The sequence below is a fragment of the Passer montanus genome, unplaced genomic scaffold, assembly GCF_014805655.1.
Source record: "Passer montanus isolate IOZ18808 unplaced genomic scaffold, ASM1480565v1 scaffold160, whole genome shotgun sequence".
In the NCBI taxonomy this organism is placed as follows: Eukaryota; Metazoa; Chordata; class Aves; order Passeriformes; family Passeridae; genus Passer; species Passer montanus.
Window position 1 is genome coordinate 204,145 of NW_024363161.1, and position 14,986 is coordinate 219,130.

Genomic DNA, 14,986 nt, shown 5'->3' on the forward strand with positions numbered 1-14,986 from the left:
GCTCAGTGAGGGACAGTGAGAGCTGAGCTCAGTGAGGGACAGTGAGAGCTGAGCTCAGTGAGGGACAGTGAGAGCTGAGCTCAGGGAGGGGACAGTGAGAGCTGAGCTCAGTGAGGGACAGTGAGAGCTGAGCTCAGGGAGGGACAGTGAGAGCTGAGCTCAGTGAGGGATAGTGAGAGCTGAGCTCAGTGACGGGACAGTGAGAGCTGAGCTCAGTGAGGGACAGTGAGAGCTGAGCTCGGTGAGGGACAGTGAGAGCTGAGCTCGGTGAGGGACAGTGAGAGCTGAGCTCGGTGAGGGACAGTGAGAGCTGAGCTCGGTGAGGGACAGTGAGAGCTGAGCTCGGTGAGGGACAGTGAGAGCTGAGCTCGGTGAGGGACAGTGAGAGCTGAGCTCGGTGAGGGACAGTGAGAGCTGAGCTCGGTGAGGGACAGTGAGAGCTGAGCTCGGTGAGGGACAGTGAGAGCTGAGCTCGGTGAGGGACAGTGAGAGCTGAGCTCGGTGAGGGACAGTGAGAGCTGAGCTCGGTGAGGGACAGTGAGAGCTGAGCTCGGTGAGGGACAGTGAGAGCTGAGCTCGGTGAGGGACAGTGAGAGCTGAGCTCGGTGAGGGACAGTGAGAGCTGAGCTCGGTGAGGGACAGTGAGAGCTGAGCTCGGTGAGGGACAGTGAGAGCTGAGCTCGGTGAGGGACAGTGAGAGCTGAGCTCGGTGAGGGACAGTGAGAGCTGAGCTCGGTGAGGGACAGTGAGAGCTGAGCTCGGTGAGGGACAGTGAGAGCTGAGCTCGGTGAGGGACAGTGAGAGCTGAGCTCGGTGAGGGACAGTGAGAGCTGAGCTCGGTGAGGGACAGTGAGAGCTGAGCTCGGTGAGGGACAGTGAGAGCTGAGCTCGGTGAGGGACAGTGAGAGCTGAGCTCGGTGAGGGACAGTGAGAGCTGAGCTCGGTGAGGGACAGTGAGAGCTGAGCTCGGTGAGGGACAGTGAGAGCTGAGCTCGGTGAGGGACAGTGAGAGCTGAGCTCGGTGAGGGACAGTGAGAGCTGAGCTCGGTGAGGGACAGTGAGAGCTGAGCTCGGTGAGGGACAGTGAGAGCTGAGCTCGGTGAGGGACAGTGAGAGCTGAGCTCGGTGAGGGACAGTGAGAGCTGAGCTCGGTGAGGGACAGTGAGAGCTGAGCTCGGTGAGGGACAGTGAGAGCTGAGCTCGGTGAGGGACAGTGAGAGCTGAGCTCGGTGAGGGACAGTGAGAGCTGAGCTCGGTGAGGGACAGTGAGAGCTGAGCTCGGTGAGGGACAGTGAGAGCTGAGCTCGGTGAGGGACAGTGAGAGCTGAGCTCGGTGAGGGACAGTGAGAGCTGAGCTCGGTGAGGGACAGTGAGAGCTGAGCTCGGTGAGGGACAGTGAGAGCTGAGCTCGGTGAGGGACAGTGAGAGCTGAGCTCGGTGAGGGACAGTGAGAGCTGAGCTCGGTGAGGGACAGTGAGAGCTGAGCTCGGTGAGGGACAGTGAGAGCTGAGCTCGGTGAGGGACAGTGAGAGCTGAGCTCGGTGAGGGACAGTGAGAGCTGAGCTCGGTGAGGGACAGTGAGAGCTGAGCTCGGTGAGGGACAGTGAGAGCTGAGCTCAATAAAGGCACAGTGAGAGCTGAGCTCAGTGCCGGGGCAGGCCGGGCCGCGATGCCGGGATGGATGCCGGGGCAGGCCGGGCCGAGGCTGGCCTCTAGCGGCGGCAGCGCCGCGGGCTCGCGTGCTGCGGGGAGGCCGCAAGATCCTCCCACAGGAGCGGGACCCAGCACTCCCGGCCGCAGCTGCCGAGCAGGCTCCCCGGGCAGGCTCCCCCAGCCACATGCAGCCCATACGCTCAGGATTCGGGCTCGGTTTTCCTTCCAGCATCTCTCTCCTCCTTTTCCCAGCTGGAATGCAGCTCAAAGCTGTGGCAACCACGGCTCTCCCCTGCCCTGCAGCCTCTGGCACTGCTGCCTGTCCTGGCGTCAGCTCTGCCAAAAACCAGACAGGCATCAGAGCACTTAGCAGTGGAACTCAGAACTAATTTATTTAAGGAAAAAAAAAAAAACCAAAAACCAAAACTTGTCAAAAGGAGGGGGAGGCATTCGATTACAAGCTCTGGAAGCTCTTGTCAGGACAATGCCAAGGAATCGGCTTTAAACAACAGAGAGGGGCAGCAGAGGCCATGCCTACCCCGACCCCCAGCCCTGCCCAAGCACTCCCTGCACAGGGACGTTCCAGCCCCTTCTCCCTCCACCACCGTGAAAGTGCAGCAGGGAAAGGGGGGACAGGGGTGGAACCTCCCCCAGACCCCCCCCCAGCTCTTGGCCTTCCCCTGCAGCCCCAAAATGTGAAGCCCCAGCGCTCACAATCCAAGTCCCTTCTCCCCAGGGAGCAACGTGATGGCCCTGGGGACAGCAAGGTAAGGGTTGTCACTACTGTGGTTCCCAGTGCCCTCACGTACAGCCCCAGAGGCACATCCTGGGGCAAAACCCTGCCCAAGAGCCACCTGATACAAAGATTGGGCTGGGACCGAGATCCAGTGGGTGCCAGGAGCGTGTCCATACTGAGCCCTTGTGGGCAGGCAGGGGGAGAGGAGGCAGGAGGGGGCTGCTGATCCCACCACCCCAGAGAGATGTGGATCCCTCCTGGGACTGTGGAGAGGCTGCTTCCCTTCCTCCTCCACGCTGGGCATGAGGAGAACCCGGCAGGACTCAGAGGGATCCCCCCAGGGCTGGGAGCCTGCAGAGAGCCCTGCGAGCCCGGCCCAGCGCCTGCTCTCAGCCAGAGCCCCTTGTGCCACTCCTCTCAATATATTATTATTATTATTATTACTCTGTGCATCCAGGAAGGCCGAGCCCTCGTGTCTCAGCCTGCAGCTCCAGCCTCAGCCCTGCCTGTGCCCCGCGGTGTCGGGGCTGACGCGAGGGCAGTGATTTGACGGGAAAGACTGCAGCACCCCCCTCCCTCCCCAAAGCCTGGCCCCAGCCCTCGCCCAGCCCTGCCAGGACAGTCCACACAGGTCACTCCTCGCCCTCCTCCTCGTGGTGGTGGTGGCTGGAGGCCGGCGGCTCCTCCAGCTCCTGCTGGTGGTGCGGGTAGTGGTGGGGCGCGGGCCCCTCGTGGGGCATGTTCTCCTCGGCGTTCAGGTACACGTTGAACAGGGCTCCCTCGTGGCTCGGCTCCTTCCCACAGGCCTGGCAGCTGCAGTGCAGGATCTTCTCCACCAGCTTGTCCACCCTGGGGATCTCCTCGTTGCCTGGGCAGTCCAGTGTCACCTGGGCAGTGGGACAAGGACACAGCGGGTCAGTGCTCAGGCTCCTATTGTGGGAGGGGTGACCTGCCCCAGACCCTGCAGATTTGGGGTGTTTTAGGCCAGATATGATGGGTTTCTATCCATAGAAGCAAACCCCTGGTCAGTCCACAAAGTGGAAGTTCTCTGGGAATGTCTTGTTCCAGATACTCAGGGAAAATGACAGGAGCATCAAGGCTGGAAGAGACCTTCAAGCTCATCAGGTCAAATCATCAACCCAGCACCACCACAGTCACCTCTAAACCATGGAATTACTAAATCATTAAGATTGTAAAGGACCTCCAAAACCCCCGTCCCCACCTTGTCATCCAGCCCAGAGCACTGACTGCCCTGTCCAGTCATTCCTTGGGCACCCCCAAGGGACAGGGACTCCACCACCTCCTTGGGGAACTTTTTCCAAAGCCTGACCACCCTTTCAGTGAACTTTTTTTTCTTATATCTAATCTGAACCTCCCTTGGTGCAACCTGAGGCCATTTCCTCTCCTCCTTTCACGTGAGACATGGCAGGAGAGACCAACCCCCAGCTCACTCCCACCCTTCAGCACTGACTCCAGCAGGACTCAGCTCCCAGGCACTGCTGGCACTGGAATATCGGTGAGACAGCAAAGGCCACCCACAAGAGGTGATGCCAAGCAGCCTGGACAGTTTGGGCTAAACCCTCTCATCAAATGTGAGCTGAAAGGGAGGCAGAGAGCAGAGCCAGTTCCCTGGGCTCTGGGCTTCTCTTGGACCAAGGTTTATGGCTCTGCCAGGATCAGAGGTGACACAGAACTGTGAGGTCTAAGGATGAACTTCTGGACATCAAACACAGCCAGATCTCCCAGTGAGGTGCAGGTGGACAAAGGGAGCAGGAATGTGGATAAGCATAGGGACAAATAATACAGGTAACGACAGGGATGGTTCTGCAAATAGAGGGATAACAGATCATTCAGCAGAGCTTCCAGCAGCTCCTTCCTCTAGCCAGGCATCTCAGGACACGGTACAGTCACCTGAGAGATGCCCTGGAAGGAAACTATGAGTGGGAAAAGCCCAGAGAAGGAGAAGGACTGGCCCTGAGGTGGTGTCACAGCAGAGCTGGGGCCCCATGGAGCAGAGCAGGATACTCACAATTTCCCACATGGACTGGGCTGGCATGCAGGAGTCGCAGTGAACCAGGGACTCTGTGGACTGGGGGAAGGTGTTGGGGACGCTGTAGCTGAAGCACTGTCCCAGACAGGCCCTGCAAAGACAGCAGGAGGGGTGGGACTCAGGGGAGGTGCTGCTCTTCCCAGCAAGGGCAGAGATTTGACCTTCCCCTGAGACAGAGGCAGGACACCGTGCCTGGCTTCCTGTGCAAGTGACAGTCCCCAGAGGCACTCCAGAGCCACCAGCTGCTTCTAGCCCTGGCCTGAGGGCAGAGCTGTACCTGTTCTGGATGGATTTGGACTCGCAGCCGCTGTGCCCCACGATCTGGGTGATGTTCTTGGCCTCACACCAGGCACTCTTGTCCGGGAAGAGGGCGAGCTTGTTTATGGGTGGTGGAGCAGCCAGGAGCAGTGCTGGGAACAGGGCCCCCACCACGAACCATAACATCATGGCCAGCTCTGCCAAAATCCTACACCTGCACACAAAGAGCAAAACGTTAGCAGCAAAGAAAACTGGCAAAGCAGCCCATTTCTCCTACCCCCAGGAAGTTCTTGGTTGTTGCAAGCACAGGTCCAGCCCCACTGGACCTAGTGTGTCCTCTTTGGTCTTGCAGCATGCAAGCTGGATTTCTTGCTGCACAGTATTAATGCTATTTCCTAATGCTATGTCCTCAACACTGCAAGTTTCATTGTAAAATTCTGTTGTAATTAGATCACACTGCTGTATGTATAACCAGTTTCTCACTTCTGCTAATCAACCTATTCACTTTCTTTTACTTCCCTTCCTTAATGATGCCAAGGGCCCTGCTCTTTTGTCAGCCTGCCTGGGAGTTTAAGCAGAAGGCTTAATTAATGTCTTCATCTGTGATCTGGAAAAAGCACTCTCTCACAGACAATTTGGATAGATCCCTACGATCCCCCTCCACAGCCACTGCTGGGGCCAGAACAGCTCCCAGAACTGTGCCCGGGGCATGGGATGTGCTGCTCTGCCTCTTTCCTCTTCCAAACAAGCTCTGGGCCAGCCAGATACCTGCCTTGCCTCTCGCAAGCTCTGTGCCTGGAACAACAGCAGCTTTTCCTCATTTCCCACCCAAAACAGGGCTGGGAGAAGTTTGCAAACCAAAAGTGTCACCGCCACGAGTCGAGCCAGGCTGGAGAAGTCCCACACCACAAAAATGTTTTTATTTGAAGAAGGAACAAGCTTTCCCGGTTCCTTTTCTCCCCCCTGGGAAGCCAAGGGCAGCGTTGCCCGGACCCCTCTCCTCTGGGAGCGCGCAGCAGGTGTCGCTGCAAGGCAGCAGCACGGGGAAAGCTCAGCCCAGAGGCTGGAAACCCGCAGGAAAGAACAGTACAACGTTTATTTGTACAGAGACACTCGAATTCTGCAGAGGGTTATTCCGAGGACGGGACAAGGGGGGGCCTTGTCACAAGGACAGACCTCGCTCGCAAACCTGGTGGGCTTGGAGGTCACTGCCCACCCCAGAGAAATCCCCCCGAGGTTTCCTTGCTCTGCTCTCCAGCCGGGGTGCCTGAATTAACACTCCCAAATCCCTGAGGAAAGGCAGCTGGAAAAGCAGCACAGAAACAGGGAAATTTTTTCCTGTGTAGGGTTTGGATGGAGTCATGGTGAAAGGCATTTATACTTCCTAAAATATTTGTTAGAACCATGTTATTTGTTATTTCCTTCTATTTATTTATCCAGACGACGATCCACAGCCCACACTGGAAAGACTGCTGTTGATTCCCATGGCTCCTGAGCCCAGCCCTCTAACACTTGCTGGGAAGGAGAGGGAAAATGCCCTGTTCCTCTGGAGTCCTCATCCACACCCCCCGGCTGCAGGACCATCAGATTTACCTAAGTGATTGAGACACCTCCTGAGCACTCAGGGATTTTAAGGTCGTTATGGGATTTTGCCCTGTTATCCCTCCACTGAGCTCAACCTCCTGGGTCTGAATCAAGAGACTGACCAGAAAGATTCTTCCGTTTTCCATCCCATGGCACACAGAAAAGCACTCCTCACTCACGGGATCTCTGGAGGAATCTTGTGGGGTCTCTGCTAAATTTCCTCATTTTCTGGTGACACAAGAACCACGGTAATATAATGCAGCAGCACCTGCAAAGCCCTGGCTTTGTAATCCCCCCAGCACTTGTGGGATGTGGATCCCATGGCTCCCTGGTGGGAATACCTGCACAAAGGAGACTTTGCAGGTGTTGGCTGGAGACAAACAGAGGGTTTTAACTCCTGAGCTTGCACTACCACTAATGAGAGTTGTGGGGTTAAATGCATCTGTCCTGAAGAGGACTCTTGTGCCTCAGGTTTTTTTCCCATTTCAGTGGGGCAATTCTGCAATTTCTGAAGGATGAACATGGCTAAGCTGCACACACAGACTCATACTTGGTTTGCTTTCCGAAACAAGCATCACTCATTCCTCAAATGCCAGCGGCTCTGTGCTGAGGAATCCTGCTCCCCAAGGCAAGTCCGAGATCAGAGCTGGGATGTGACCCAAAGAGCAATCACAACCCCCCGGGGAACAACCCAAATTCCTCTGGAGTCAGCACACAAGTTCACTTCCACATGCCCGATTACAGAGCAATTTCCTTTTTTCCTAAGAAAGGTGGGGTTTTTTTCCAGGTTTCTGTGCATCTCTACCAAGCTTCAAAGAGGCAAAATTCCTGTCTGTGCTGGCACGTCCTGTTTCCTGGGGTCTGTGTCCATGGAGGAGTTTCTGCTGCTCAGAGCAGACCCACTGCCAGAGGCACCAGGGATCCTCTCCCAGCATCTGGGCTCCCGTGAAGATGAGTGAGGCTGTTCTCTGCTAAAGCACAGGGCCTGGCCTGGATTCAGGAAAGCACTTAAACATGTGCTGAAGCCTTCTCCTTTCCTGAGCAGGGTGTGTTTGTAACCAGGGCCCCCACGGCCGCCATTCCCTGTGCAAGGGGTGGTGGGAGGGTGGGGAGTTGGGGAATTCCCAGCAGGGGAAGCAGGCCCCCCTTTGGAGCTGGAGCAGTTCCAAGAGTGCCCCATTCCTCAGGGCACCCTGGCCCCAGCACTGCTATCCCCCACTGACCTGCAGCCTCGAGCACACCACATCCCCAGCACATGGTGTTTTCCTTCTCCCAGGAATGTCCTGGAACCCGCAGGGCTACTTTTCTAGTAAGTAACGAGGTTTATGCCAGTGCCTAGGAAAACATCTGATGCAGCTGAGTTTGGGAGGGAGCCGGGGCTGGGAGCAGCGTGTCCATAGCTCAAACCAGTCATGCGAACAGAGCTGCCACCAACACCATTCATCTGACAGCAGCCACAGCCACCGAGACAAAAGCACCGTGTTCCTTCTCCCCCCCGGCTGGGAAGGGAAGGGAAAAAGGAAGATGAGGCACCCGAGCAGGTTTGCAAACTCCCGATTAAATAAAGGCATTGAGCACATTCCTCCGTGACAAGCTAAATTACACGTTGCAGCCCGAAAGGAACAAGTGTGTTCCCCAGCTGACCCGGCGGGAGCAGCCACTTCCCCGCACACAGGGGCTTCTTTCTCTTCTCCGAACCGAGGCACATTTTTTTCCCCGCTAGTCAAAGCTCTTCAAGCAGAAAGTTCAGCTCAGTTCCGGCAGAGCCACCGGCCCGTGAGGGTCTCCCCCCGCTCCCTCTGCAGGGAGCCGCATGGCAGCTTCCTCGCCATCCCTCCGGCAGCATTGGGGAAATAAATGACTCAGCCCTGAACCTGGCACATCCCAGCTCCCGGCACAAACAACTCCTCAGCGCAGGCACAGCTGCAGCCTCGTGCTCCAGAGCCCCTTCCCAGCCCGTGCCCAAGGAGCTGAGGGGCAGCTGGGCCAGGGCACCACCCCAGCAGAGCGGGGGTCCCCGACAGCGTGGAGATCTTCTGCTACCACCTCAGATGTTCTGTGTCACCTAGAAGAACTCCTTCCTCCCATCCCAGCAATCCCAGCACTCTCAGGAGTCCCCCTGTCAGGACAATACCAGCGCCTGGGAGCAGCTGGGAAAATCTCCATCGTTCCATGGGCCGGAGGACAATCACTGGAATTACCTCGGAGGCCACGTTCCCACCATCCAGCCCACAGCTGTTCCCAGACATTTGGAAACCAAACACTTCTGGAGGAAAATAAAACAGATCTAATCAGTTTTACCCTCTTTTTCCAGTGGGAAGTTTACACCATAACACAAGACAAGCTTGCAGGTGGACATGGGGAATGTTTCACGAGTTGTTTAATGTGTTTATAGGTATTTTTCTTATCCAGGATCTTGCAATTCTGCCAAATACAGAGAACCACAAACACAGGTAGGTTGTGCTCATGGCCACACACGAGGCGCCGCAGGCTCTGAGAGACAAAAACCCCCAAAGCTTTCCAAACATCACTGGGCTGAGGCTCCCAGGCTGTGAACACAGCACAGAAACAGGGCTCGCTCCGTGCTGTGCCTCAGGATCCAGGCCCTTCTGTGACACACGAGCTCTCAGCAGACATGGACAAGGGGAAGGCTTTGGCTCCTGGTCTGGGTCAGAGCTGGGATCCCCTCCCCTGTCCTGCCCCCCTGGACACAGGGCTGTCCTTCCTTTCCAGCTCCCCCCCGAGCCGGGCTCTGCCCTTGCTGGGCCCAGATGCCAGGAGTGACCCCAGGCTGGCGTGGGACAGGAGCCACAGCACACTGCATGCCTCTGCTTATTTGTGCTGCTTGACAAGAGCTGCCACACGGAGCAGAGGAGGGCCCAAAGATGCTCTGTGCCTCAGTTTCCCTGCTTGCAAGAGCAGGGGCAGGGGAGCACAGGTGAGCGGATGGGCGCAGGGAGCGTGGGAAGCACAGGGAGGTGTCTGGGGAGAAGGGGCTGCCCGGGAGGAGGGAGGGAGGGCTGGCTGCCAGCAGCCCTCAGCCCACATTCCTGGGTGGAAAGTGCAGGGGGAAGGCACAGGGCAGGTGGGAGCCAGGTGGGGACAGCGTGGGGGGGAGTCACAGCAGGACACGGCGCTGCAGGGCAGGGGAGGGAGCTCCGCAAGGACTCGTGTGGGATCGCTGCTGAGTGTGCAGGTGGCCAGGAGAGATCTCACTGCAGGAAACGCTAAAAGGAAAATTGTTATTGAGGCACCTAAAAGGACACAAAGCCGGAGTAAAGTGTCTGCTTGGTGGCAGCTGGAAAGAAACATCCCAGAAAGATCCAGGGCAGTTCTCTCCTCAGGCACAGGATTAGGTCTGTAACTTCTGAACACTACTGGGGATTGGCTCTTAGGAAACTGAACTCAAATAATATTTGCTTACATGGAACAAAACAACTTATAAGCCAGCATTATTAAGAGGGAAAGCTTAAATCTCAACTGCAAAAAATAGAAAAGTCACTGTGTATTGAAAAACATCTATCAAAACAACAGATGTTATTTAATACCTGTTCTTATTAAATACTTCCCCCTTTTTTAAATTTGCATTTAGCTAAAACTTTACAGTTTAGGGGACCCTTACTGTAGTGACTGTAACAGCCCAAAATAATCTGATTGAGGTATGATATGGGCAGGGGAGAGGGAAGAGAACTCTGCACTGAGAATGTCTGGAGGTAATTCTTCAGGACAGCAGGACACAGGAGTGCTTAACTGAGCACAGAAATCTCTCCCAAGCTCAGAGCTCCAATCTTGCTTCGCTGAGCTGCAAAATCTGGGGAGAAATTACAAAAAAATAAACAGGGAACTACCACAGGAAGACATTTGATATTTAACAACCACAAGAATCCATCCTAAGAACTTTTTGATAGCGGAGCAAAAGCTGTGTCGTTTCTCACTGTGGACCTGGCTGTGTCTGCTCCTTTCAGAAGCAGATGTTAGAGCTTCCCTTTCTGTAACATATTAATTTCCACTCAAGCATGGTTGGGCAAGTTGCAGAAATAAAGAAAAGCAGTGCAGCATTTTTTAAAGCCTTCTGCACTCCCCACATTGGCCAGAATGTGAAAAGATGTTGGTACATTGGGAGTTTTAATCTTGCTTCTCAACCATGCACTGAGTTCTTGGGAAACTCATTTTTTGCAGCTGGAAAAAAAAAATCCAAGATGCTTTACCTACAGAAGTCATTGGAAAACTACCTCTGGACTTGGGCTTAGGATGGAGCTCTGAAGGAGCTCTGCTGGAAAAGGGACCCACTAATGGCCTGTAGAAGAGGCAAGAGTCATAGAAACAGTTTCTGGTCATTTCTTTCAACTGCTCAATTTCTTTAGCATTAAAAACAATCACGGCCAGGAAAATGCATCAACCTAAAGCTCAGGAACACATCCTGGCCCCACACCTCCACTCCCCCTCTTCCTGGAGCATGTGGGGCTCTGCAGCCCCCAAGAGCAGCTGGAGGAGTGGGATGGGAGCAAGGATCAGCTTTGGGGGGAGCTGCAAAAGGAGCCTGGGACCAGATCAGCTGTGTGGGGAGCTGCAAAAGGAGCCTGGGACCAGATCAGCTGTGTGGGGAGCTGCAAAAGGAGCCTGGGACCAGCCTGCAGCAGCGGCGGCGGCTCTGGGAGCAGCGGGCTGGCAGCCCCAGCTCGCTGGGCAGGGGGTCCAGGCTCTGCCCAAGCCCTGCACGGGCCAGGGCCGGTCTGGAGCCGTGCCTGGAGCATTCCCAGCCGGGTCGGAGCCGGCGCAGCTGATCCGAGCACAGCTGGGAGCAGCGTTTCAGCCCCAGGCTCGCTCGCATGCCCGGACCTGAGCGGGGCCCGGCTGCTTCTCCCGGAGCTGGTGTTCCCACACAGCCGTGCCAGAGCCAGCCTGGGGCCGAGGCCATCCAGGGTAGGTGTCCAACAGCTCCTTCCAAAGCCCCACGGATAACAGGGATTGTGCTGCTCTCTCCATGCTACCCCTGACCCCTGCGAGTTTCCCACCAGCTGGGCAGGGAGGATCTGCTCCTCCCCCCACATCCCCCATGGGAGCCCCAGCAGCACCCCCGGCCCCGGAGCTCCCCAGAGCGCCGGGCCGCTCGCTCGGGTCCCCGCGCCCAGGCACAGCCCGGCCCCGCAGCCCGCGGGCGGCTCCGGCAGCCGCTGGCTCTCCCGGCCGGGACCTGCGGGCAGGCACCGGGCACTGCCCCGGGGACAGCTGCTCCCGGCAGGGCCCGTTCTGCTTTCGCTTAGAGTGAGGTAAACTGGGACCGGCTCCTCCGAATGACTCCACTGGTGCAAATGAGATCAGAATCTGGCACCGCTCGTCTTACTCAAAACAAGCCTAACTGGAACCAGATAAAACCAGTTCCAGTGCAGAGTGGCCACCAGGATGATGATTTTTTTAATTCCTGCAGGCAGCGAGGGGAGCTGTCTCGGATGCCAACCACTCTGGCTTTCGCCTGGCTCGGTCATTCATTACCAAACTTGCATAAAAACCCAGCGCAGCGGGGTTGCGCCTGCAGGATCAGGTTCCCAGCTGCTGGAGCAAGAAGGGGAAAGAGCAAAGGAGAAAAGAGCTTGTGGACGGAGCTGTGGATCTTTCAGGATCCTCCCTGCTGTCTCCCTCTCCCTTCATACCCGTTCAGGCCATCTCTTGGTCACAGCAGCAGAAATTCATGACCTGATGTGCCTTTGTCCTCTTTTGGTCTCTGCTTTACACCACAGGAGCCTCCTCAGTTCTGATGGCACAAACCCAACATCTGTGTTATTTACCCATGGCACTGGCCAAAGCAGAAAAACACATGAAGTGCAATGCTAGAGGGGTTTGGAGGTAATGTAAGAGCTCACGGCCCAGCTGGTATTTTCAGTCTCACTAGGACTGACCTCACACTTGACATTTAGAAAGTTTCTCCTAAAACTGCAGGATTGAGCCCACAAGGAAATCCCACTATGACCCCAACAGCACTCCCTTCCCCGCTCTGGACAGGTTGCCTGAGCTCTGTGTCAGAGAAGGAGGCTCAAACCACATCTAAGAGTGGCCCGAGCAGGGCTCCATCGTGACGCCATTTCCAAGGCTCAGCTCCGCAGGGCTGCGATCCTGGCTGGAGCGGGGCAGCAGCCCAGCCCAGCCCCACAACTGCTGCCATGGGTGCTGGGCTGTTCCCTTCCCACCCTCGGTGCTAATTTATGTCCAGGAAAGCCCTGGCCCCCACGGCCCCACGGCCCTCCCTCCCTAAACAGCGCTGCACAAGAAACAAAGGTCTGGAGAACAGCAAGCACAGCCCTGCCAGGGCTAACAGAGGACAGACCACCCCTCGCTCTCGCTCCAGAACTCCCCCAGAAGGACAATTTTTATCAGCTGTTCAGGTTTTTAAGAGTCTGATTTGAGCGGGTGTGAAGTTTCTTTGCCCTCAGCCGTGCTGGACCCCTGTTACTGTGTCCTTGCTTTGTCACAGGGGATCTCCGAGCCCATGCGACCACAGAGGAGGGTGGTTTTTTCCAGCCCCTCAGCCGTGCTGGACCCCTGTTACTGACTTGCTTTGTCACAGGGGATCTCCGAGCCCATGCGACCACAGAGGAGGGTGGTTTTTTCCAGCAGACTTCAAAACAAAAAGAGCAGGAGCAAGGCCCAAGGACGGAGCAAGAACCTGGCTCTGCCCGCCCCGTGGTCGGATATGGGATCTGGCAGAAGAACTGCTAAAGCTTTAATGGGAACAGCACGGAGTTTGGGCAGGAATAACTGCCCAGAGTTTCCTCTGCTCCTTGGGCAGGTTTCCCATGGCTGCACCAGCTTAATCCGCCCTCGGCAATGCCAATGCACGCCACAAGCAAAGTCACTCCAACAGGGCAGCTCTTCAAGGCTCCTTGAAAAGCACTTTGGCTCAGGGCCCGATCCTGCACCTCCAGAGCACCCAAAATTCCCTCCAGCTCCACTGTTTTCCTTGCTCCGGAAAGACGAGCGGGCACTCGGGAAGCCTTTGCTCGTTTGCCCTTTTTGTGAGACCGCAAACTCCCCGAGCTGGAATTCAGCGCTGGGAGGTCACGCCAAGAGCCCGGATTCTTCTCAGGGCTGTTTGCAAACACTTGGGATTTTTATACTGAAGGCAAATTCCATTTCCCATCCTGCGGTTTGCAAATTTGAGGCGAGCAGCCTTTTACGAGATGGGAGACTGCCTTCAAAAGGCAGAAGTGCCCAGTGTGTGCAGCTGATTTTTGGCTGGTTGGACATTGCAAAGAAGGCACTGAGTTCTTCGGCTAAAAACACAAGGGAAAATCTGGGTCTCTCCATATGACTAGGATCTTTCCCACTTGTTTCAGCAGGGTGCAGATTTTTCAAAAAAAAACCGGCACGGAAAAGCTACCGTGTCCTAAATCCACCAACACTTCACACAGGCTGAATTTTTAATTTGATGGGGTTAATCCTATATGTAAAAGTTAAATTGTGGAGTGGAGCAGAACTTGCTTGTGTCCTCGTAAGAGAAATGTTAGTAGGCAATAAGGGATTGTCCAGATCAACTTTAATGCAGCCCAAAAGAGAGCTAAAGCATGTTCTGTTCCCAAAACACCTACCAGAGAAAAAGAGAAATCCCCACTGATCTTAAAATGCAGAGGCTATTGTATGGAACGAATAAAAACTGCTGCAAATACTGAGACAAATTGAAATGCTGTGCTGGGGTTCAAAAAACAGGTAGGGATATATTGGATATAAGCTTTACAGTAAGTATCTAAAGTATTTCCATGAAACAAGGATGTAAATTAATCCCCGGGATGAACTTTTCAAGGAACAAAAGTTTACTGCCTTGCCATCGGGAAAACTTCTTTCTTTTATGATCGTTGAACTACCCTGCGTCCGCTGCTGGTGCGGTTAATCGATACCGAGCGTTCCCGTTCTTCCCTCGGCACTTTTGTTTCAAACCCCGGCAGGGATGGGAAGGAGGGAAGAACTCTGTACCACAGATGTGCGACCGGCACAGCGCGGCTCCCCGGCTCCCAGGCTTTTATTCCACTCGAGCTAAAGCGGCGGTGGAAATAGTTTAACGATTGCAGAGCAGATCCCCCCAAGTCCGCCTCATCTGCAACCGATTTCTGCCCGTGGCAACATCCTCATCCTCCCGGCCATCCATCACCGGCGGGGGGGAGAAGAGAAGAGAAGCGCGAGGGAAAGAGACGGAAAATCTGGTGCGGGGAAAGAGCAGCAGGTTCGGGGCGGGGGTGGGGGGCACACAAAGCCAAGGCTACTCACCAGCCAGGAGACGGCGGGCGCATCCCATGGGGTGCGGGGCCCGGCGGTGCCCGGCGGCTGCCGCATCCCCGGCGCGGCGGGGCGGCCACGGAGGAGGCGCGGGGCGGGCGGGCGCTGCCGCCTCCCTCCCCCCGGTGCCGGGCTCCGGGCGGTGCCGCCGGCCCCGCCGCTCGCGATTGCACAATCGGGCTGGGAAGGGAGAGGAGGGGAAAGGAGGCAGGGCCGGCCGGCGGGAGGAGGGAGCGGCAGCGCCCGCCCGCCCCGCCGGGCGCACCGGGAGCCCCGCGGAGAGGAGAGGAGAGCAGGAACCCCAACACCCCGGGCACGGAGCTCACCCACCGACCTGGGCCCTGGAACCCCCGGCAAGTGCTCGGGCTAACGGGGAGAGCCCGCTGGAAACGCCCGGGCACAAAACGAGGGGGCTCTCTCGGCCAGGAGAGCCCGAGGGA

At 56.3% G+C, this 14,986-nt stretch overlaps 1 protein-coding gene across 1 annotated transcript; it reads right to left on the reverse strand.

The window, feature by feature from the left end:
* Positions 1-2,013: 2,013 nt before the first annotated feature.
* LOC120499433 (neuroblastoma suppressor of tumorigenicity 1) lies at positions 2,014-14,697 on the reverse strand. The gene is made up of 4 exons (XM_039703164.1): positions 14,538-14,697; positions 4,717-4,911; positions 4,419-4,530; positions 2,014-3,276 (listed from the first exon to the last, which is right to left on the reverse strand). Exons 1-4 carry the CDS (start codon positions 14,558-14,560, stop codon positions 3,022-3,024), a joined length of 585 nt encoding a protein of 194 aa, XP_039559098.1. The 5' UTR covers positions 14,561-14,697; the 3' UTR covers positions 2,014-3,021.
* Between the last annotated feature and the right edge of the window lie 289 nt (positions 14,698-14,986).